At 44.3% G+C, this 24,761-nt stretch overlaps 1 protein-coding gene across 1 annotated transcript; it reads left to right on the top strand.

Annotated features, from left to right (window-relative positions):
* The first annotated feature begins 14,365 nt into the window (after positions 1-14,365).
* CCK (cholecystokinin) lies at positions 14,366-20,976 on the top strand. The gene is made up of 3 exons (XM_068405485.1): positions 14,366-14,419; positions 15,876-16,133; positions 20,757-20,976. Exons 2-3 carry the CDS (start codon positions 15,878-15,880, stop codon positions 20,891-20,893), a joined length of 393 nt encoding a protein of 130 aa, XP_068261586.1. The 5' UTR covers positions 14,366-14,419; positions 15,876-15,877; the 3' UTR covers positions 20,894-20,976.
* Positions 20,977-24,761: the final 3,785 nt, after the last annotated feature.

The following is a 24,761-nucleotide window of genomic DNA, read 5'->3' as shown; positions in this document are numbered from 1 at the left end:
ACAAATCCCTAGGAGAAGAGCATCTCCCTCGGATGACCATTAGCACACTGTCTGTATTATGTTCCTTGGATCCACATTTGTTAAAACCCTTTTTCCTTTCTTCTTCTGAAGTGATACCAAGCTGGCTCGCTTTGAAAAGTTACGTGCAAAAGCAACCATTCTCACGCCAGCTGTAATGTGGATACAATTAGAGCTCACACAAAAAATAATTACTATACTGTAGAGATAATTACCTCCCACTGAAGAGCCCTGTTCTGTTAAAAATGAATGCAAAAAAATGACATTTCCAGAAACATTGATTTTAATTAAAACGCATCAGATCCGGGATGGAATCTGGAGTGGGACAAAGCAGCTAGGTAATTCAGTGAGAATGGGTGGAAAGTAGGTTCCAGTCCCCATTGTACTGGATTTGAAGCACAGTCTGAAAAACACAGGTCTCTCAAACCTCAGGCAGATGACCAAATCACGGCATTGTTCACTATTCTTATCATTCAGAATACTCACTCTCCCAGGATAATCGGCTTCTCTCCATTTATATGTCTTGGCTCCGTTTCATGCTAAACATTTATTTTTTTTACATTTTCTATGAAATGGAATTATTGCGGTTTTCTGGTCTGTGCTGGATACATTTTTTTAAACTTGGCTTCTAAATAGTTAATGACATTGGCAATTTGTGAAGAATAAGAGCCAATATTCCGCTGTTGTAAATCAGTGTTGCTGCAACAGTTTCACTGGAGGTCCGATTCATAGCAGTTGATCTTCTGACAAATGTGTCTCAGTCAGAGAACAGACAAGACAATGCAGGACCTTAACACAGAAAGAAGCGACAAAGTCACATCGTGACAAAACCTAGTAAAAAAACAGTGTATCTTGGGAAATGGGTGGGCAAACACTGCAAACCTCCTCTGCTTATTAAATAGAATGAGACAGCTAGATCTAGGACTGGAAGGTCACGCAATATTTATTCCTTCCTTTAATAATGACAGGCTTGGTGGCACAGCCTCTGTTCAATATCAGATAATATGTGAATGCAGATTTCCCCTTTATATACACTTCAGTATTCTTTAGACCCCCACCACCAGGGAAGACTGAATGTGTGCGACTGAATGTGGCTGGCGAAACCAAGCTGGCAACACTTAATATGAAACAGACACAAAATCAAAGAAAGGAAGAAATGCTCTAGTGAGAACCTAATACCTTGGTCCTTCCCAAGACAGTCCAGAAAGCTTGTTTAAAGTGCCAGATGGGTATTCTTGTTGGCTAATATGACAGTAATTTCTACACTTGTAACTACAGGAACTTTTCCTGATGCATATGGGGAGCAGTGCTAGAAAGCTGAATTACATGGGTTGCTACGACTAAATACTGACTTGTGCAGAGTCAGATCCTCTCTTGCCACTTTAAATTACACTCATTTTTCTTGCATTTGCAGGGAGGCAAGGGGATGGCAAGAGGGGAGAGGCTTTTACTCATCTCATTACTGTGCAGGTTTTTACAAAATTTTATCAGAATCAGTACTTGTTCCGGGGATTAAAATTATGCTATAAATCCACAACTCTTCTTGTCCTCCAACAAGAGCAGCACTACATTTAGTTTTATTTCAGTCTTTTGGTATGTCCTCTGACATTCATGAATCCTCAAGATAACTTGAATAGCTTTGGTCAGTTGTTCAACAGAGACAGAAGTTGTCATCAATCTTAAAATATCAGATACATCTAAGTACTGTTTAGCCTGGTGTACCCCCCTAAAGGCTGAGATTGTCTTCACTTGTCATTAGTATTAATTGTGAAAGATTGCCATTGAGCTTTAAGTGAAGACTGATACAAAAGAAACACCTTTTAACATATTTATCCTCAGTGGACAAACTTTTCTTGTTCTTTGTCTTATCACTAATGTACTTTTCAAGTGATTTTCCAGTTACTTTTGATGTCCCTCACTAACTGCATCTCATATTGTTCACTGACTCTTCTGATTTTTTTCTCTGCCTACCCATGTTGCACTTTGAGACTTGCCCCAGCTCCCTGATCTGCACTCCAACTTCTGTATTCTTCTTCCTTGTGTTAAAGGTCAATGAAGAACTTAAGATTTAGGCAAACTGGCTTCTTTCTACGCTTGTCTTTCTGCTGTACCCTTAATACTATTTCATCAAAGAGTTGTCATCTATCTTCATCTCTTTTTTTCCTTCAGATCTGACTCTCACAAAACATCCCATGAACTCTCGAAGACTACTGAAATCTACCTTCTCAAACATCACTGTTTCAGTTTTCCTGTTTCTCCTTTGTCCCCTCCTAGAGGATGAGAAATACTGTCATTTCATGAGCAAATCCATACATGTGACGTATGTGTTAATTTCCAGTTACTCAAAAAGTAACTGCTGAACAAAATACTTACACCCGATTTGGTTTTGAAACATACTTAGTAATAACAAACAGCTTACCTCTCGCTCTCAGAGTACACCGAGAAACTCCTTGCACGTTGCTTGACATCTTGCACTCGTACTTAGCTTCTGAGAGCTCTTTGAAACTTGTATTAACTGTTGCAGCCAATCCCTGTATCTATACTGTACAAGAGGAAAGTAGACTTTCAAAGAGAAAGACAAGACCAATTTAACTTGCTTCCTTCCACTTCCACTGTCACAGCCTTTGCAACAGAAGGGTGAAGATTCACAGTTTGCCCCTTGGTTTTCCATGCACCTGTAGGCACACTGAACTTCTGAAAAACGGCGTGATCTTAAGTGGCCATGGACTTGTGTCATCAGTATGAGAGGGATGCAGCAAAAGCAAACAATTAAGCTCTGTCAGATACTTCAGAGCATTCTCAGATATGGGATAAATTCACAGCTCTAAGAATATGAAATATTCATGTAGATACAATTACAAGAGATTCCATTATTTATCATGTCCAGTCATTCATATCCTATTACAGAAAAAAAAAAATGTATTTTTACTATCTAGTCCAGGCATTATCACAAATTAAACAATGCAAAATATCTGTGTGGATGGGAGAGCAACAAATCTTGTATTAGCTGAACTTCAAACTTGCCCTGGCATCATCGCTTGACTCCAGCCTAGTATAGTGGGCTTGACCCAGTAATAACTGACTCGAGTAACTAAAGATTATGCTTCAGACTATTGTTTAACTAAAAGGTTACTGGCTCCTGGAGCAGAACCTAAAATGCTCAGTGAGACAACTATCTTCCGTACAGAGCTTGCAAAGAAAGCAGTCTGCAGCAACCAGAAAGTGGAGAAAGCCATCTGAAGTCAGCATTGCGTTGTTCTGAGCACATAAACAATGCAATACAAAAGGACAAGGATGCCTTTTAAATCTTCTGCTTCTCAGATGTCTTCTGTAGCTTGGGATCTAGAGCCCTGAACCCGCTCCTGTGTAGGGACTTCATCTCAAAGCCATGAAGCAATGTTCATATTTTGAAGCACAGCGGAAGGGATAAATGTCAATGACAGAGGCTGTACAAATTTGTATGTGCAGAGGTTGTATATAGTCTGGATGTGGCAGTGATACCCATTCTTCTTAAACTTTTACTAGCAAATAATTCCAGATGCATTAAGCTACGGATGGAGAGCAGAGTCAAGTGTTACTTTTGTAGCCTATACCAGGGACAAAGCAAAATACTATTCATTGACAGAAAATAACTAAAGACTAAAAGAAGATAATTTAGTGCTTTTCTGGGAGAAAAAGATGGGTCCTAGCTGGCTTCATCGTCCTTGGGCTAGCAAGAAAAATCAAACCGATCTATGAAGATCTTCCTCCCATTTCTCTCCCACTTAGTACATTTCACTGTGTTAGGTAATGATATCAAACTATTTGTCATTTTCCCTCTAATTACCCTGCTCTTAATAAAGTTAACTATCAAGTCAAAGAATGGAGAAAAACATGACATTCGACTTCAGAAAAGGTTTAGTGGTAACACCAGAGTTATTACAAAAGCAAGGGGAAAATGAGAGCTCTGCAACAATCAGCTGTGGAAAACGCACCAAAGCCACTGTGAGCACAGAGAATTTAGAGACATTGAGATTTTTCTCCCATGACTCATGACGCCCATATTCAGAGGTGCTCAAAACTTTCCAAGGACACCTGCAACATCTACAGCGTTTAGTGGCCTTATGAGGAACGCATATGAATGGATACGTCTTGCACTGTAAGGTCTTACAGATAACTAGTTGACCAGGACATATGCTTAAGTTTGTTCCTAAAATGGCACAATGAAACACCCTATCGATTTCCTACCTCATTATTGAGCAGTACATTACACAAAATGCATAATGCATGATACTACTTACACTGTATCTATCTTCTCAAGGAATTATTACTGTTAGGAGAATGTTTTTCAGTTTCTTGTGTCTATAGTTCTGTCTTTTGAATATTGAGTGTTTGTTTTTCTTGTACAGTTTTGTAATTGGAAAAAAACATCCTAAATCCATCTTAACAGCAAGTGTCCTCAGGGGTATGGAAGAACAGACACAGCCAAAAGCCCAGCAAAACTTTCACAATAGCACACAATGCTGAACTGCAATATTACCTCTAACATCAGTATACAACAAGGTTATTAATGTCCTACACTACTTCTGGTATTGTGGCTTTCTGGCTAAGGCATAAAGCAGAGCCAACACCTCTTTTTCACTATTTTCAACACTAAAACTATTATTCCACTGTGTAAACCACTTCAGAGACAATGTAGACATGCTGCAAAAATCGTATTCCCTTTTGGAATATCTGTTATTCATACGCAAGGTTTGTGTGCAGCCTCTCATAAAGCATGTTGGAACCTTGCCAGCATTTAACCTACAGAGGTAGGGGTTTAGATTAGACCTATTTGTAATTTTTAACAGTACAATAAGCCAAATCAGGCAAAAATGTTCAAGAACCTGAAGATTCAGAAGCCTCGGATCCATCTTCACTTAACCACCAGCATCAAAGCTCCATGTCCACATCACTGCAGTAAATGGCTTGTACGCCCCTAATTCACTGGGGGCATTCTTAAAAATAACTTACTCTAGCCACATAGTAGCAGGTCTCAACAAAACAAAATATTAATAGCAATGAAGTCTGGTTGAGGATTTTTCCTTTCCTTTTGTTTTGAACTAAATATTTAATACCAAACACTGCAAAGTCTGTAAAATAGCAACCTGCATGCAAAGCGCTCATTTCTATAAACCTCTCCAGTGCATTTTAATGTGAAGTATCTTGTACTCTCTGTATAAATGAAAATCCATTTTGGCATAGAAAACACATATATACAAATGTTCTGCTTAAGATGAAAAAAGAAAAGGATGAGGAGAGAATCAGCCCCATGAGCACTCTCATGGACTGGAAAGAAAACATGGTGCCAAGGAAACCTCAGTTACCACCTTCCTGCACACCCACACGTATGTGCACACCGTTGCGTAGCCTTCATGCAAATATCCATTTGCCAGAAATCTAAAGAAGCAGATTTGGCCCTTAATCAAAGTATGCTCAAATCTCATATGCAAATTATGTTAGAAATATGGAAAAAAAAAAAAGCTAGCATAAAATGGTATGTAGTTTGGATACTCCACAGAGCAGTTTGGAAGGATCTGTAATACTGTGGTTGCTGCTATACTCACAAGACAGGTAGTACAGAAGGCATCAGACACTCTCCTTAGCCATCAACTCCGCTGAGGAACACCACACAGACTGTTGCCAGTCTCTCCTTCCTCTCTTGGTGGAAAGCTGCTCCTCGTGCTTCTAAAATCAGAGAAATGCAATCTGCTTCCATCTTCAGGCACAAATCTTGCCTCTCTGCACTCAGGCGTTGTTTCCTTTATCAAAGAAGCTCCTGAATATTACCCACAATGACTGGCACATTGTCCCACTACTGCTAACTGATACACCACAGGCATTAAAAAAGCTGCTGAACTAGGTAAGTCTGGCCAAACACACAAATGTCTGAAAAACAATTTAGTTCAGCCAAAAGTGAAGGTCTTTCAATTCAGAAATACTCATATTCACAGAGCATATAATGAGCAAATAATGCTCTCTCTAAATCTGTAGTTCAATTTTTTCATATTTACACTCTCCTTGTGAGCTTCGGAGTCCTCACCTAGGACAAAACACAGCTGGGATATATATGATGAACCACTTTTTCTCTCCAAGGAGAGAGGCCATCAAGGGAGTTCAAAAAATGTCACATTCCACAGAGGAAAGCAGAAGTATAACTCACCCAAACTACAGCATTGCTGAAGTACTGTAGAATGTTTGAACCATGCTTGGGAGCTTGGGCTGAACACTGTTCACTGTTGAATAAGAGTAACAAATCAGGCATATCATAATCAAGGAAAGCAATGGGAAAATAATGAAAATCAAGGTAAAAAATAATTAATTTGTACCAAAAAATCTTAATTTTGTATTTCTAGCAAGATAATGTGATTCTAATGAACCATGATCACTTGAATTTCTTTCAGTCGTATGAAAGGTTCCTTGCATTTTGTTTTGGTTAGTAATGAAAATATAAAGAGGTGAATATTCGCCAGATAAATGAATATTCAGGAGTTATTCTCTCTCACAAATACAAAAAATAAATACATTAAGATCTACATTTCAATTTAAATGTGCACTTCTAGTAATTACCTTAATAGCATTATTTAAAAATATGAAAGGATTGGCCTTGAATAAATTCAAGATAGTGATTCAAACTAATAAAAGGGAAGAGTTTTTAAGACAAAACCAACAAACTAACCCGAATTCATCTCTTTTTTTATGGTAAAATATGCCTTAAGTATAAGATATTGATTAATCTGAAGTGTGGACCTTATGTTCAGTGGTGTCCTAGGATATGGTGGCTGATTCCACTTCAAAATGTTTTGACCAAACAGTTTATCATCATATTATTTATGGCTGGAGACGATAGCATGTTTTCTGGTATACTAGTAGCCAACTTGAAATCTTTGCCCCTCACCAAACCTGAAGAGATTTAACACAGTTTTCCTGGATGCAAATAAGGAGTTGAGAGTATGTTGTTCTTTACCTGAACTTTTCTATGGGGAGGATGTCACAGAACGCCGACCCATCTGTTGAAAGCAGTGGTTCAATAAGAGCATCATCAGATCCAACACTACATGGACACTGATGAACATTTCAGGTATGGATTGTCCTGATCAAGTAGACAACAACCACTTAGCAGAGCCTACGTATGTCCAAACAATGGATGCTCTATTATATTGCCAGAACAAGAGGACAATGTGTACAGCTCTTATAAAGTTGAGTTATAATGTTTTTTGCTGTCCTCCCACTGCCATTATCTCCCAAAGAACATGCTTGTATGACTGCCCCTGCACATGGGTCACACTGGGAACCCCAGCATCCTTGTGAACAGCTATGTGTGGGGCACATCACTGAATCCCAAAAAATGAAGTGCTGAACGTACGTCACCATGCAGGCAACGACCACCATCAGTCAGGTGGGGACGCAGGTGGTATGGCTAGGCTACAGGACACCCAGCCTGCTTCTCTTAAACACACAACAGCAGGTTCCTAATGCTCTTAGCTCAGTCTACCTCCAGCAGCCTGCTCCCCACAGCGCTTACCTTTTCCCTGGAGCTACCTCTCCAGTCTCACCACTCCTTCACCCTTAAGCTTTGAGCTGGAACTTCTCACCAGGCCCTCCCAGCCCACGCTTTCCTTGGCCTCCTCCCTGGCCCAGGTTATACCGACAGCATCACCCACTGACTCAGTGACAGAGCTATTTTATTGACTGGGAGGAGGGAAATCACAAGAAAACAAAAAGAAGCAGTGTGCATTTCCATAATAATACTTTGAGTAGAAATACACAAAGGAAAAGAAAATGCAGTCCCTGTAGTTCCCCTCCATTTTACACACTTCCAACTTGAGACACTCTATGACTATGATTCTAGGGAGGTACAGCCAGGACCTTGGGCTAACTCTTACCCCGAGGAATCTTTTGATAGAGCTCATTTATTTGGCCTAAGAGCATGCTAAATAAAATACAACATTGGTAAGGTGTTAAACAACATATACATTTGTATTATCAAACAGTGAACCTAAGATATCATTACCATGCAGAACAATCCCACTGATTAGTCTTTGTTAATTTTAGGAAGTCAACCTGAAAACATACTTATTTAAATGCCTCATAAAGCTGTGTCTTTCATGCCACACAGCACTGTGTAGAACAGCTGATTTTAAGTAATTCCAGACACTACTCTGAATACAGTAAATCTTTTTTATTTAGAAAATCCTAATTTAGAGACAGACAGCTAGAAACAATAAAAAGTGAGCAGCGTGTATCATGGTTCGTCTGCTTCCAAAGAATGATTCCCCCTAGATTTAATTATTCTGTCTGGGTGATAATTCTTTTCTATCATGTGTGTTCTTAGTTCCCAGTGCTTCCAAAATGCATTTATACCTAATAATTCAGTAAAATATCCTAATTTAGAAGTCTTCCTTCTGCTGTTTTAAGGGAAGGCTCACCCACTAAGGGACAGCTGAGAGGTATTTAAAGTAGAGCTCTGAGTTAACTGTCTCTTTTTCCTCAGCTTTTGAATAAGTTGAACAGGTTGGATCCATTTGACCTCCTGGAGGCTGTAATTCAGTTATGGTGGTCACGGAGGTAGGTGTTTCTGAGCGTGGAAATACCAGGCCACAAAAAGTTAAGGGTTAGACCACGGAGCCTCCTGGCTAATGCTTTTTTCCAGGTAACCCTCCTCCAGCACATCCAAGAGATACTGCTGAGCAATCAGTAAAGGAGCAGCCTTGTCAAAAAGTGGGGAATATTGACCTCATCCAGTGAGCAACCCTAGGACCCCCAAGTACCTTCTTTACAACACTCTCATACCAAATTCCTTCCCTCAGCTCACTGCAATGCAGTCAGAGTTGTTGGACAAAGATTAACATTATTTTCATTCCTTTCTAGCCATTCAAAACAGCTATGTAGCATCTACACCTCCCACGGACATTTCTGGCACTTCCATTTAAATAAGAATTGTCAGAATAACAATTCATATTTTGCACCCAGGTTAATTCAATTTCCTTCCATATTACGAAGTATAATTTAACAGTAGAAGTGAAATAACGAGACTCCAGCTGTCCTATCCACTGATGTCTCAAACAGAAAGCCCCCATCTCTTCTGAAGGACACTAAAAAAACCCTTATTTGGTTGTCCAGTCTGTCTAGTGTCAAATTACTTTGCTATTTTTAAATTCTGATTCTGGTTTTAGCATAGATGAAAACATGCAAATGTTTGGAGCACAACAGGCTAATACATCGTACTTGTCATTTATAGAACTTCCTTTATTGGGGGATTTTAAATTGTCTGACAAATGTTGATTAGTGAGACATTCTCCTTTCACAGGAGAGGACTGTGGAGCAAACAGTATCTCCTGCAGAAATCTGTTATTGCCACACAGTGAAACAGACACTTTTCATCTGGATCCAGGCAGTGAGGTGGAGAGCACATCTGAAAAGTACAAAGTATTTTGAAAGCTACAATGTCTTTTCTTTCTGTGCTAGGCTATTTTTATAATAAATGAATTAATACCTACATTGAAGTGTGTTGGACTGGTTTCTCCCACATAAAAGGAAATATTAATTATGGAATAAAATACAATCATTTAAAATGTATCACAGTACTTGTGAATATGTATTTTAGTTTCATAGACAAGAGTGCTACTCCAGCTGCTTTCTCAAAAGAGTACCTGATGAGGCAGGTACTTCAAGTCTGAATGGCAGAACTTGCCCAGAACCAAAATTTCTCCCTCAGTTTCTGGGTTGGCTCCAAGCACAGTTTATCTTCCTGTCAAGTGGGATGTAAATTCAGTGAAAAGAGACTAGGGTGAAAGCATTTAGGTCATTTGAAAGAAATTACTGAATTAAAGTTCAAAATACTTGAAAAAACAAAATACCAAAAATTTGAAGTCTGAATCAACACCCCCAGAAATAGCAGCAGAACAAGGTGCTGTCTCAAAATATATTCAAGACTCTGTTTTACATCTACAAACCATGCAGTTGGTCCAAATAATATATTCACTGATTTGTCCATCAGTTCCAGAAAACTATACCATTCCCTTCCCTGTTATCCTCTGCCAATTATTCCTACTTCATTGTAATCCTCCACACTGCCACTCCATCAGTTTCACAGAAAAAAACATTAATTTGCCCCAACATAGCAAAGAACATTACCTGTAAGTATCAGGGTCCAGAAGAAAGCAAAAAAACCCTGCGTAGTGATAATCAGAAGAGGATATAACACTCAGAAACAAAAGAATGTATTTCTTGTTACTCTCCTGGACACAAGGCCCCCTCGTCCCACAGGACAGCCACCTGGCTTTACCCTTCTTGGTCTGAAATCCCAGCATATGTACACTTGGCAGTACACTGCTCTGTATGTCGTATTCAGCCTAAATGTCTTGGGATCCAAAGCCATGCAGTAACGCTGAGTAACAGCCGTATGTTTTATTTTTGGCTAAAAAGGCATCAAACACAGGCATCACGTGACAATGACGCCATTGCAAACCGCACGTGATATGGCCAAGAAAAATACATACTGTAGAGACAAAGTCACAAGCACAGGGACAGAGATGAAGTATTGCACAGCACTTGCACGCTTACGCTGTAGGAAAGAGCAGGGCATTGCCGAGCTGACGCTCACAGACAAGCTCTGCCCCATCTCACAGCAGAGGGAGACTGAGATGTCAGCACAGTGCCCTGCTGTACTCTAACTATTGGCACCAGCCTCCTCCATTGCAGAACAGACATCAGAAAATATCTCCATCCCTCCGCTCTCACGCTGCCTTCTTGCTCCAAGCCCATCTCCAAGCTTTGTGCTGGAACAGCACAAAATGTATGCGCAGCCATACATTCTCCTTTGCCACCTCTGCTGCACAGGAGCAAACCTTTGGCAGATAAATAGAGAACGCCGTTGAGGATGGAGAGATCTTTATCGTCATGGGAAAAAGGTTAGAGAAGCACAAATCTTTAACAGACACTTGCCAGAAAACCAATTTGAAAAGCCTGTAGCCTCTAAACTAATGGTATCATCCAGCTGCTACCTTAGGGATGCGTTTATATTAGCATTTACTGCATTGCAGGGTTCATTTTAGGTTTAAATTTGTTTTGCATCCCTACTTGGAGTCTTGCAATATCGCTCAAGCTCTGGTGCAGTCAAAGCACTTTCCTTCCTGCTGAACTAAGGCTGAAGTGATGCATTAGAGCAGCGTCTGTCTCACCTCACCTGTGATGGTGGCACAAGGCCCTCCTGTGGTTAGCACTCTACACACCCATGGTGCACGCCTAGGCTCAGCAACTGATGAAAACACCGGTCCTGGAACCTAACAGGTCACTGCAAATCCAATCCGGATTCTTTCCTCTCCGTGCCACATCAGTCAGTAATATGCAGCCTAAGTTTCCACAGTCAACTCGCCTGAGAGTCCTGCTAGCATATTGCTCAAGCTGAACAGGCTTTCGGGTCTTTTATCTCTGCCCAAAACAATTCTAAAATGCCATTAATTAACATACATTTACCAAGGACTGGAACTTCCACACAACTTCAAACTTTCACCAAAGAAAATGTCACTAAGCCAGAAAATGATCTCCAAGGAGTGCATATACTAGTATTAAGGAATTCAGTGAGGAAAATCCAGTGTTCAAAAGCCTATAACCAAAGTTATAGATGGTGCAGTACTGCCGACTTTAACAACCTGACAACATGCTGTAGCCTCACAAACTTCCTTCATACGCTACGATGTCTAAACAGGGAAAACGAACAGGGATTTGCAGTCAGTCTGAGATCGTGTAAGTAGAATGAGGCAGAAAACTTCATGCTGTCCTTGCAGTGTTGAGTGCCTGACCCTCTCACTGCAAACACAGTGATTTGACCAATTCAGCGGTACAGTGAAAAAGCTACTATATGATCTTATAAAAGCACAAAGATCCCACAGACATATGTGCATGCAACTGTCCAGCAAACATTCCTGTCTTCTCTAGTCAATTTTGTATGTCATTGCCTTCCTGTATGTTCACGGACACAAACAGTAAGTTTGGCTGCCACACGTGCTCGCACGCGCGCACACACACGCTCTCTCACTCCGTTTGTGCAGCCCTGGGTATAAGCGAACTGATATTCCAAATCAGCTCAATATAAATGAACTCCTATAGTGTGTATTTGTTCAACCAGGAAAATATATCGGCCTTAAATGCCTGCATTTATTTTATACCTCTGTGATATGAATTATGCATATGCATATATTAGTAAGCTCTCTGTCTTTCTCTTCTATTAAGCTTTGGGCTGGTCCCTTGGGAACTCATTATCTACAGTGAGTTTCACATGGGCTTGATACGACTCTACCAGAACTGTTATTGCATTGTACCTTCCCAGAAAGACTGTGATACTTTTCCTGGACACCTATAGTTCAATTCAGTGTTGACTATTTAATTGTCTAATAGCAGTGAGCATTTTCCCCACCATGCCAAAATAGTGAAATTGAATTATCAGGAATATTACTGTTTTTTTTTTTCCAGAGACAGAACCATTAAACTAGAGCTTGGACGGGTACTGCTGGAGCAATTTCAGTGTTGTTCTTTCCCCGTCAATCCACTCCACCTTCCTTTTCTGTTTTCAAAGTAGGTTTTGATTTTACTTTGTTTTTTTTGAACTACCTCAGGATGGCAACTTTGCCTGATGTCGGCGCCAATGTGGGCGACGAGAAGCAGCCCGCAGTTCAGCCAGCGAACCCCGCTCAGCGACAAACACCCCGCTCAGCAGCTGAAAGGCGCTGAGAGAGCTCGCGTATCGCCACCCCTGCCGCCTCCCAGCCTCGCCCCACCAAGGCAGCGCGGCGCGGCCGGCCACAACACCCCTCAGGCCGCTGCGCGTGTGGTGCGGCCTTCCCCACGCGCGGGCCCGCAGCCCGGCAGCCCCGGGGCCACAGCTCCCCCGCGCTGAGGAGGTGCTGGCGGGCTGGGTGTTTGCCCGCTCCCACGGCACCCTCCTGCCGTGGTGACCTTTCGGTGAGTGCATTTCTCTCGTGAAGCCGCCCGGCGCGAGGCTGAGGCGGGCGCCCGGCGCGAGGCTGAGGCGGGCGCCCGGCGCGAGGCTGAGGCGGGCGCCCGGCGCGAGGCTGAGGCGGGCGCCCGGCGCGAGGCTGAGGCGGGCGCCCGGCGCGAGGCTGAGGCGGGCGCCCGGCGCGAGGCTGAGGCGGGAACAGCAGCCCGGCGCGAGGCTGAGGCGGGAACAGCAGCCCGGCGCGAGGCTGAGGCGGGCGCCCGGCGCGAGGCTGAGGCGGGAACAGCAGCGGGAGCCCCGGCCCGCCCCGGCCGGCGGTGCCCAGCCCGGGCCGGGGCCGCAGCCTCGGCGGGGTGCACAAGGGGCGACGTGCGGCGGAGCACCGCCTGCCCGCGGGAGGCAGCCCCCTTCAGCTGCCGTTTCGGCACTGCCCCGGCCCCAGCCGCGCCCGGCGGTCCCTTATCCTCCGCATGTCCCGCACAGCACACGGGGCTCCCAGGGGAGCCTCGGTGCCCGGTAAGAGAAAGCCGGGCTGCCCGGCCGCCTTCCCGGGGAAGGGAAGCCTGCGGGGCTCGCTTTGCCTTCCAGTTGTAAACTTAAAAATGAAGATATAAACTCGGCGCGGGCACGCCGGAGCCCAGCGCTGGGTCCCGAAGCTGCTCGGCGGACTGCGCTGCAGGAAAGGTACGGGCGGTACCTGCCGGCTGCAGGCTGGGCTACCCCAGCGGGCCCTCCCGGGCGTGGAAAGCGGGAGGGGAGGCTGGAGGCGCTTGTGCCCCCCGGGCTCAGGTCTCAGGAGGCTGCAGCGGGAGGAACCCAAACCCGCAGACCCCACACTTCCCACCGCCAACAAGCGCGGCCGGGGAGAGCCCGCCCCGCCTGCCGCAGCCCGAGGGCGGCTCCGGCCGGCCGGTGCCGCTGCTGCAGGCGGGAGCCCCACCAGAAGCCTCCGCCGCGGTATTTGGGAGGGGGTCGGTGGGTGGATGCCCGCCCCGACCAGGAGCACTTTTTAAATTACACGCAAGCCAGCCCGGGCTTCCAGCTTGTCCGTGCCCAGGGCGAGCGCTTCCCCCTTCCCGAGGGAGCCGAGAGGGCGCGGCGGGGGCCGGCCCGTCGGGCAGGGCGAGCCCCACACCGCGCCCCCGCTGCCCCCCCCAGCGCCGCGGCGGCGGCCGGGCGGGCCGGAGCCGCGCTCCCCTCGTGAAGCGCAGCCCCACGCACACCCCGGCCCCGGCGGCGGGGGGCGGCGGGAGCGGGGGCCCGAGCGGGCGGCGGCCCCGGGCTGCGTCAGAGCTGTGCAAACACCGCCGCGGCGCCCGCCGCTATTTAAAGGGCCGAGGCGGAGTCGCCCCTAAGTTCCCAGCCTGGGCACACACGGGCCTCGCTCCCTCCTCGGCTCCGACCTCGGGAAAGCGCAACGGAAAGGTAGGAAGGGCCCGTCACCCCTCCGCTGCGGGGTGGGGGGGCGAGCGAAACGGGGGTGTTGGCGCTTACCTGTGCGGGGCTCCGGAGGCACCCGCCGGTTGCCGGAGGAAACGCACCCGGGTCCGGCGGGGGAGAGGAACCCAGGCGGGCTGCCGGCCGGCGCGGGGCGAGGCGGCGCGGGGAGCGGTGGTGGCCGGCGGCGAGCTGCCCGCTGCGCTCCGGGCAGGGCGAGCGGTGCTGCGGGGCGAGCGAGCGGGGGAAGAAACGGTGCAGCTGGGATGAGGCTGTGTGCTGGGGTCGTTACTGTGTACGCGTAAAAGGTAGAGGGATCGGGGCGGTTGAAGAGATGCCTCTGTGGCAAGGCTGCAGCGCACCGGGTACATCACTAATAACCGTGCTGGAGCGACACACATTTTTCATTCGTCTCCTAACGATACCAAAAGAACATGTTTTATGCATTGCGAATGTTTTCGTTGTAAGTGTATGCGGTGGGCAAATAAACGTAATTTGCTCCTGTTTTAAAATTAAAAGATTGTGTTCAGTGTACTGTTCAAAAACGATTAAACAATTCTCCTATAGATGAGATAATTCATGTATATTTATAAATGGAAATTACCCCTATAGCATTAAGTACCAGGTATCTTGTTTTTCCTAATAACTGAGAGTAATTTCTCTGTTTCCAGAAAAACACTATTTCAGCTTATACGATCAAACAATCTAGTAAAACAAATACTTGTTTCAGAAAGCAGTAAAAAAATTATTACACTTGAATTCTCTGTTTTATATGAAGGAGAATATTGTTAAGTTGCACATTATTTCTTATAGCTTTTAACGAACCAGCTTTTACCACGTGAACTTTTAGACCAAAAGCTTGGGGTAGGGTGTTAGATTCTGTTTTTCCTTTCCTTGGGACAAGTTTTTGTTTTTTCTTTCTGTGTATGACAAGGTGAAACCTCTTGAACACTGAAGTTCAAACCGGTGAAGGGTTGATACAGTAAAGGCTCTTCACAGAACTTGTCAAAACTGAGTATTTGTAATAACGGCAGCTTTTAGTACAACAGAAAAATACCGTAGTGTTTGAATTCTGAGATTTTTCACAGAGCTGGATGCATCTCCCTTAAGTTTAATGAAACACGGCTTCCAAAAAAAAGAAAAGCAAATAAGAATTGAGTAGATCAGGGAGATGGAGCACATACTACAGTGAATTAATTTTACTCCTTCCTGTGTATCTTCCTCTTATCGAGGGATATTTAACTATTCACATACATGTTTTCCATTGAAGACAGATCCCACAGTTGCCTGCATTAAAAAAAAAAACCACAACAGAACCCTATTTGCTCAGAAACTGCACCTATTTGCTCAGAAACTGCACCCCCAATGGAAGATGGGGGTAAGGAGAACACAGAATGTAGTAAACCTGGTCATTTTAACAGCCTGCCGTTCCTTTTCTCTCCAGCAATGTACAGCGGTATATGCGTCTGTGTGTTCCTCGCTGTGCTCTCAGCGAGCTCTTTCGGACAGCAAACTGGGGACTCGCACAATGGGAATCCACTGCCTGCCGAGCTTGAGCAGAGCTTGACAGACCATCACCGGCACGTCCGCGCCCCTTCGTCTGCTGGCCCGCTGAAATCTGTGCCACGGCTGGATGGAAGCGTGGAGCAGAGAGCTAACATCGGCGCTTTGTTGGCCAAGTATCTCCAGCAAGCCAGAAAAGGTACTGGTTACAGCTTAGTGACTGTGCTACTGATGCTGCTGTGTCAGTGGAATTTCCTACAGGGATCGAGATGTTAAGATAACCCTGTCATCATCTAGCATGAATTCCTAGAGATGATAGGACATAGATTTTTATGGTTATTCCTGAAGTACAGAGCGTTCTCTCATTTGCTGCAAAACTCCTCCAAAAAAAAAGATTTGTACATAGCAGCCACTGACTGAGAGCTGCAGACAAGTAATTGAGGAGAATGTAACTTACCTGTCAGGTCATACTTCAGCTTTTATTTTTAACTTACTATTTTCATCACCTTACAATTATTTTGCTATTATTTTCAGCATGTTGTTATCTCAGACAAAATACAGTAATTGCATTTTCTTCAAATACTTTCATTTAGTTAACCTCCTCCTTCCCTTTTTTAAGTTAGCAGGAAAGCTTTTCTGAAGTCTGAAGTCTAAATACAGACCAAATGGCTAACCTCACCTCAGCCAGAAATACCCGTACCAGGGAAATCTTCCAAGTATTGGATTTTCCACGTATTTGTTCCCAGAGGAAGTTACAAAAGTGTGAAAGCTTTTGAAAAATGAGAACTCACATTTATGAACACAATAACTAAAACCAGTGATAAGTAGAAGCACATTTGCTTCAAAACATGTCAATTGAGGTGCTGGAGCATGTCCAAAGAGCAACAAAGCTGGTGAATGATCTAGAGCACAAGTCTTACATGGAACAGTTGAGGGAACTGGGGTTGCTTAGTCTGGACAAAAGGAGGCTCAAGGGAGACCTTATTGCTGTCTACAACTACCTGAAAGGAGGGTGTAGCGAGGTGGGTGTTAGTCTCTTCTCCCAAGGAACAAGGAATAGGACAAGAGGAAACGGCCTCAAGTTGCGCCAGGGGAGGTTTAGATTGGAGATCAGGAGAAATTTCTTCCCTGCAAGGGTTGTCAAGTGTTGGAACAGGCTGCCCAGGGAAGTGGTGGAGTCACCATCCCTGGAGGCATTGAAAAGAGCTGTAGATGTGGTGCTGAGGGACATGGTGTAGTGGTGGACTTGGCAGTGGTAGGTTAATGGTTGAACTTGATGATCTTAAAGGTCTTTTCCAACCAAAACAATTCTATGATTCTACAGTTCTATGAATTCCTGTTAGGTTTTCGGTCCCAGACAGCCTTGGAACACAATCTTGCAGTTACTTAAAACCTCCATGGCACTGCATTTGTAACAAGGGCATGAAGCACCGGTAGAGTAGTGGTATTAAAGGGCTTCATTCTTATGATGTGATTTATTAGTCACTTGAGGAAACAATTGTATTACAATCATCGTGAGCTAGCAAGAGAAAAAGTAAAGCTGTCCCCGTTGACATCTTACAGTCTTTTTTTACGTAGACACAAAAGCATGCCATCTGTGCTACCAGTAAAAATGAAGGATCAGAATCATTGACCTGGAATTTCCCCCCAAGAAAATATTTTTTCTTTTTGCACTGTCTCATCTCTTATCACTTTGTATCTCAATATAGTAACACCGTGGCAGCCTAATTGCTGTGGCCTTCTGACCGCCAACCTCAACAAAAGCCACTGCATGAATCTTGTTTACATGTGATAGCTTCACTCCAGTCTATACACTGTACTGCAGGGAAGGAGGACATCTGAGAAGCAAAGAGGGCTCGAGGGGAAGGCAGTAATGAGGGTTACCTGGACGTACAGACATTGAGAAATTAATTCACTCCCAGCCCCAGACTGTGTTTAGGATAAAATTCACTTTATGTAAGTAAGGGCTTTCTCCTCTCCTGGTTCTCCACCCAACCGTATGCAGGTAATTTAATCCTCCCCTCCTGAGAGCCTCACTGCTGACCTCCATGCTAGGCAGAATCCTGCGCTTGGTTTTGATGGCGGTCTGCAGTTAAGAGATGCCACATGTGTTTTATGCATTACATATGCAGCCGTACACGTTCATCTGTGTACAGAGAACAGGGCCAAATCAGAACCAACAGAAAAAAGGACCACGTTTAATATAGTCTGAGAGACTTCATCTCATGTTACCAATTTGCACAATATCCATTAAGGAACTTCTTTTGGCGGTTCACATAATCTAATGGAAAGAGAATTCAGCTATGAAATTCCACAATTCAGCACTACAGTTAAAGCTGTTACTGAATAAGAATCTTATCGCAGGAGTCCACAAAGCAGAATCCTCGTTACCTTTCCCTAGTGTAGTTATTGTCACCCACCTACGTGGAAACCAAATTCCCCATTCTAGTTTATGTAGCCATTATATTCTCTTAAATATCTGGCTGACATTTCCAAATAGCTTAACCAGATGAAGTAAAAAAAAAAACACTTTGGATTTAAGACATCTTTTTGGTAAGTATTAATGTGAGGGAGAATTTCCTGCACACATGTTAATTGACATATAGAATTAACTCTACAAAGTGACTGTTAGCAGATTCTCGTGACATGACTAGGCTAGTTGGGCTCTGGTTTGTAGATGTACTTGCTAGTTACAGAAGAGAAGATTCACATGGACAAAACAGTATTTACTTAATATATAACAATACATACAGCGTTCCCATCACTATATTCTTATTTAACATAAAAGTTCTGGGCAGCACTTCAGAAATCTCTGCAGAACACTCACATCTACTGTATTAGTCACTTTTAACCTGTCTAAACCATAAGACTCACTAGAAAATTCCATCTAGGGGGAAGGAGAGTCTGGATGGTTAGCAGTCATCACTGATGGCATTTGCCCTTGTGATGAATAGAAAGGCTGATTTTGGACAATATTTCCAGTTAAAACAGAGAGAGAATTAAATTCTCTCGAGAGGTTAAGGCTAGATGGCAGCCTCGTAGCCTAAGTGCTACAATTTTGAATATGTTTGCTGTGCATTGATTCTGCAGTATCCACAGGACATCTCCAGTGGTTTGAGGAAAGGTGATTAAGGCGTTGTTAAGAAATTCATTTTGCTGTTTGTGACCCCTAGCTTTCAATTAACTTCATCTGCAGGCTTTCAGCATGAACCTGGCACCACTTAGAAGAGATGTTGTAGCTGTCAAGTCAGTGGCACGCACATTTACCGTCCTCTAAGGAGCCCTTGCCAGGCCAGACCATAATGGCACCAGGGGAGCCATTACAGCCCACAGGCCACTGCGGGCTCAGAAGTCTCCTAAACGTCTGTGTGATGGTTCTGCACTGTCTTAGCCCTGCCTGATTACAGTGCCAAGAAGCCATTCTCATCAACTTAATTATGTATTTTGAATTATGAATGTGAATTTCGTGGGTTTTGAGCGTTTAATGGTAGACATTCTTTTCTAGAGAGAACTAAAATTTTTGCCATTTTGTTTTAGGTAAATGTCTAAACCATGGCTGGTTTCTTTTTCTGGTACCTTTAACTCTCTTATCCTTCTGCAACCACTAACAAAACAATGCACTTTTTGTTTTTAATGGATCATGTTCATTATAAAGCATTACAAGACAAAAACCTTGAAATATAAAAGCACAGAGTCACCAAGGGTTCCTTCAAAACACAAGAAACCATAAGCAAGGCAATCGTGTAGATGTGGATTTGTGGGGTTTGGTTTGGGCTTCTTTTCCTTTTCAATCAGTTCAAGTGTTCCTCAAGCCTCAGTCTGCATTGCATACTAAATATTGAAATTATATTAAATATTCAAATTAATTAAATATTCAAATATATTGAATCTCTTCCTTCCTCACTCAAGGCTTAAGCTCAATCTAATTATTGGCATATGTAAATCTTGGCTGTTTTCAGGGAATACAGAGAGAGGTAATCTACCGTTCCTTGCATTTTTAGTTACATAATGTGATGTTATCAAAACAGGGGATTACAGCCCTTTTTTAAAAGCATAAATCCTCCTTGCAAATAGTTTGTGTCTGTTTGATACCCTGAGCAAGAAAGGCTAAGGCAAGAGCGGAGCTCAGCATCCAGCCCTGCCGAGAAAGGAGTTACGACAGCTTTGGCTAAGCAATGCAAACACCACTGGTGTAGTAATAAGCCCTGTATAATTCCAGCAATAGACATCTCTAGCTATAAATTCCAGACACAACTTTCTCAATTTCAGGACTATTCCCACTTCCCTGCAAAACCTGGGATTCATAACTCTACCCAGCTTGTTACTGAATTTGCACTGGAAGAGCTCCTGTATTTACATTTATGGCTCTTCAAGCAACACGGCACTGTGGTGGAGTCCTGTCTCAGGCCTGAGTCTGCTCTCCAGCAGAGTCATTTTGCCTCTAAAGGAACTCTCCCAATACCAGCAAGCAAGGGTGTGGTTTATAGGAAGAGAGAGAAATGGCCTGGACTTTATTTCTCTCTCTCTAATGAAATAGGAAGGAAAAAGGAGAAATGCACCCATATTCCCTCCCGACAGCCAAGAGGGAGTAAATTATCTCTTTGTTTTACGATAAAAACCCAAGCCACTTTCAGGACATTACCCATAACGTTTCTGTTACGTTTTCCCCAATGACATGACACGGTGTTACATGGTCTGTATTAAGTCAAACAGTTTCAACTATTGCATACATCTGCTAGTGAGTACAAAACAGATCGGAAAATGGATCAGCCTGAAAAATGTGTCCACTTACTCTCTTCTCTCCCAAATGCTTTTTATTCAGGTCCCACTGGAAGGCTCTCAGTTATGGGAAACAGGGTACAGAGCATTGATCCTATGCACAGGATAAACGACAGAGACTACATGGGCTGGATGGATTTTGGACGCCGCAGTGCTGAAGAATACGAATACTCCTCCTAAAGAACAGCAAACTCTAGCAACAGAAAAAAGAAAATCACACTCCCATGTCTGTACAGAAAGAGAAAAATTAATTTGTTGTCCTCTTCGAATCAGTGTTTTAAAATGTATCATGTATTTGATGTAAATTTGTCTGTAAGATTATACAATGCAATATCTACATATGCAGAATTTTCCAGAAAATGTTTCCTTTCTTTTGTGGTTTCTCATACACTGATATTATATTAAAATGATTTCACTTACCCCTTCTTGTCCTGTCGCCGCGTGTTGCTGGGTGTCCTACTGTAAAGAGAGGCAGGAAAAGGCCTTCGTTCTGCGATGTAAATATATTCCACGTGCTGAGTAGTCAGACAAATGGAACGACACAGAAATAGCAACACCAACATGTTTCGCCTTCCTGGCTTACTTATTTTATATCGTGAACTAAATGTGAGAGTTCTGGGGACGGCTGCGCATCAAGGAATAAAGAGAGCGTTCCCGGCCGTGCAGTGAGCCAGGCGTGCATCGGGGAGGGGGCAAGGAAGGTTCCCTGAACGGAGCAGACGATGATCACGAGGGGGAGGAGGCATCAGAGCAGTCTAGTGACAGTGTGCTAAAAGGAAACTTGTTGCTCCCGAGTATCGCAGAGGCAGCCCAAGTTAGATATCGCCCACCGGCCTAGGGAGAAGGAGGGGGATTGTGCCCAGCCCTTACCTGGCACAAAGCCAGGCAGCGAGCCCCATGCTCACAGCCAGGCAGCGATCCCTGCCTGTGCGACACCGGCTCCCTGGGGACCCTGTCCAGGGAGTCCCCTCGCAGTCATCCCTGCGTGCCAGTGGGCAGGCTGCAAAAGGTGTTTTACTTGCACTCTCCTCCTTCGCCCCAGGTAACTCCTCCTGCGGCTCCTGGCTCTGCTGCAGCAGCTGGTTCTCACACCTCAGGAATTCCCTAAACTGAAGGAGGAGGTGATTTTGCACTGCATAATTCACAGAATTTCTCCTGAATGTGCGCATTAATAAGAAGAGGAATGCGTTTTTCACATGCTGAGAAGCAGGTGTTTGCCAAAGGAAAGAGGAGGCGAATATCTCTGTAGCAATTTCTACAGCAGTTAATAGATAAAAACAAGGCATAGAAAATAATACACAGAAAAACCCCCAAAATTCTACCAAAAATCAAGAAGACTGGGAAACAAAACAAAATGGTTACGCCAAGGGCTGAACACACAAACATTTTGAGGAGTTGTTCCCAACAGCAGCTGGGAGAGCAGACAGCACCGCAGAAACCTGCAAGGAAAGGGAGACTTCAGCAAATGGTAACGGGGAATTCTCTTCTCTAGTAACACCAAACCTCTCACTTTGTGGATCTCATCTTGAAAACGTGGAACTGCTTTTCTGCGTGAACTTTTCTTCCTCTCGAGCTCCTTCCAGTAAACCAGTTCCCAAGACACCTAGTCTGGCTTTTCTCGGTTCCTTTCCAAACATCATGAGTCTCTAAACACTCAAATTCTCCTCTTAGTTTTGACTATCGCCCACAGGAAAACAGTCCAAAATGCCCATTTTCCCCAAAACTTTCAGCCAATTAATCTTTTTTTTTTTTTTTTTAAGCTGAGGAAAATACAAATTAATCTAAAAATACACACATTTCCCACCAAAGTGATACTTTGTAAAAATAAGTTGGGAGAAAACTAAGTTTCTACTTTACTGTCTTTTAATGACAGGAACATTCAAACAACATTTAAAAATGTTTCTATCCCTGGCTTATTTATTGAGGGATGTAATACTGTAATATTGCTGGGGGTCTGGGAGTGGGTGATGTTACAAATCCAGCCTTATTGCTGGGGAATGTTGTCATTAGAAAAAAACACTTTTTTTTTTTTTTCTCTGTCATTTCCTCCAGGCAGGGGAATGGAGGGACAAGGATGTTTCACCCCATTCCTCTCCCTTCTGAAGGTCTCTGAAGATACTTACGAAAGTGCATGGCCCCCCTGTTCCCCCCAGGCAGCCCCCGAGAGCTGGGGCAGCGTGTTAAGAGAAACCTCATCTCCGCCAGCGCCCCTGGTCCGGAGCAGTATCCTCTGCCCTGGTATTTCGTAGAGGAACGCGTGTGGATCCGGCTCTGCTCCCCCACGCTTTGCTGCATCACCGGCCCCTCCGTCCTCGCCGGACGCGGGGCAGCAGCCGTGCAGGGGACGTGCTGCAGCCAGATGTTCCCAGCTGCAGCCCAGCTCTGCGCGTTTCAGCGAGCTCCAGCGCCCCGAGCGCAGACCAGGCGGTCCCTCCCCATGGCCTGAGCGGGGGAATTTGCAAGTCAGACAAAATGGTATAATGTCCTAGCAGAGCCGTGAAAGGCTCTTCTGTACGTTTGATTTTTGTATCCCTTGAGTTCATTAAAATTCTCTTAAAGAACGAAAAAAATCTGGCTGTAGGCTTGTTAGAGCTTTAATCCTTCCTAAGTGCCCGTGTCAATTGAACAGCTACTGGATTCAGCACAGCGTGAAGCCTCTTTCGGCAGGAAAAAATCTCTATATTAAATACAAACATTATTGACTTCTTGAGTATATGCCATTCTCACATGAAAGCCCACTGCCTACATTACAGCTAAGGGCATTGCTAAACACCAATAACTTTCAGCCCTTTTATTATTTTTCTTGCTATTCTGTGGTCTCGATTGGCTTGTTAACTGAGTTAAAGCAGGCCTGAATGGCGCCCAGCACGATGCCATAGCACAGCTGAACACGGCTAATTCTTCAGTGTGGATACGAGCTACAAGCAGCAGATCCTGTCGGTACCAGAGCAAGGCAGGACACATCTCACCGACATTGCTGGACTTTTCAATTCAATGCGGGGAGCTGCCAACAAATGTGTTCAGAAAGTTGGGAGCAACGGTTAAACCTCTGTCCGCTACAGCATTATGTTGTGGGGCCATCCAGTGCTTTGGAGACATGCAAAAGGAAGAGGGGGAAGAGTCTCAAAAGGCTGAAATACCAGTCTTGGCTCTCCAGAGAACATCCTGTGTGTCCCCACAGCCCAGTCTTAGACACACAGTTCTCTGCACCTCACCCTCCTCTCACCTGCAACCCAGCTTTCAGAGGTGGATGACCACGTTCCTTGCTGTAGTATGGTGAAGATGCATCCAGTAAAGTTTCTGAGATACTTGGATATTGCAAGGATGAAGGACCATTTCAGAGCAGATGCACCAATTCATCAGCCCTTTGGCTTTCTGAGGGTTAGTTTATGCAGTAGTTCTCTTCTGCTTGAAATCGTCCGAGTGCATTAAATACATCGGCTGAGTTTCCAGGTAGTTCATGCAGTCTTTGTTACCCTGTGGCATAATTTACTGTCCGGAAGGAGAAACTAAGACACTCTCCAAATACCAGCGTTGTTTCCAGAAGCAGAAACTGGGTGTTTCCTCCAAAATCCACTGAATTCTCCAGGCTGAAGCCTCTCACAGAGAAGAATGATCCTGTACCCTGGTAGACCTCCTACCCTTGCACGATCTCCAGTTGCTCCTTTTGTACCTTGAGGAGTTTGGCCTGACTCAGCTTTCATTGCCCTTGACCTCAGTGGGCTGCACTTACTCCCTCTTTGGTTTCCCTTTGTTGCCTTTGTCAACGTGGGTATTTTATCAGTTTTCCTTTCCCAGGAACACAACCTTGAAGCCCAGCTCTTCTGTAGGGCCTTCAGTGAATACTAAACCTTCAGATTTTCATGGTTGTTTAAAGCCAAGTTTCCCTAGAGTTCCAGGCCTTTGGGAAAGCTGGGTTTATAACTCACCTTCAGAGATGCGATAGCCTGAAAGTAAGTATATCCACGTGCACTTGCTTATTAAATCTTATCTTCTGGCACAGAAGATGCATGTCTCCAAAGAAGTGAACAAACCCAGCATTACATGC

The sequence above is a fragment of the Nyctibius grandis genome, chromosome 7, assembly GCF_013368605.1.
Source record: "Nyctibius grandis isolate bNycGra1 chromosome 7, bNycGra1.pri, whole genome shotgun sequence".
In the NCBI taxonomy this organism is placed as follows: domain Eukaryota; kingdom Metazoa; phylum Chordata; class Aves; order Nyctibiiformes; family Nyctibiidae; genus Nyctibius; species Nyctibius grandis.
Note: the sequence above shows the minus strand (reverse complement) of the source record. Positions and strands in the feature narration are given on the sequence as shown.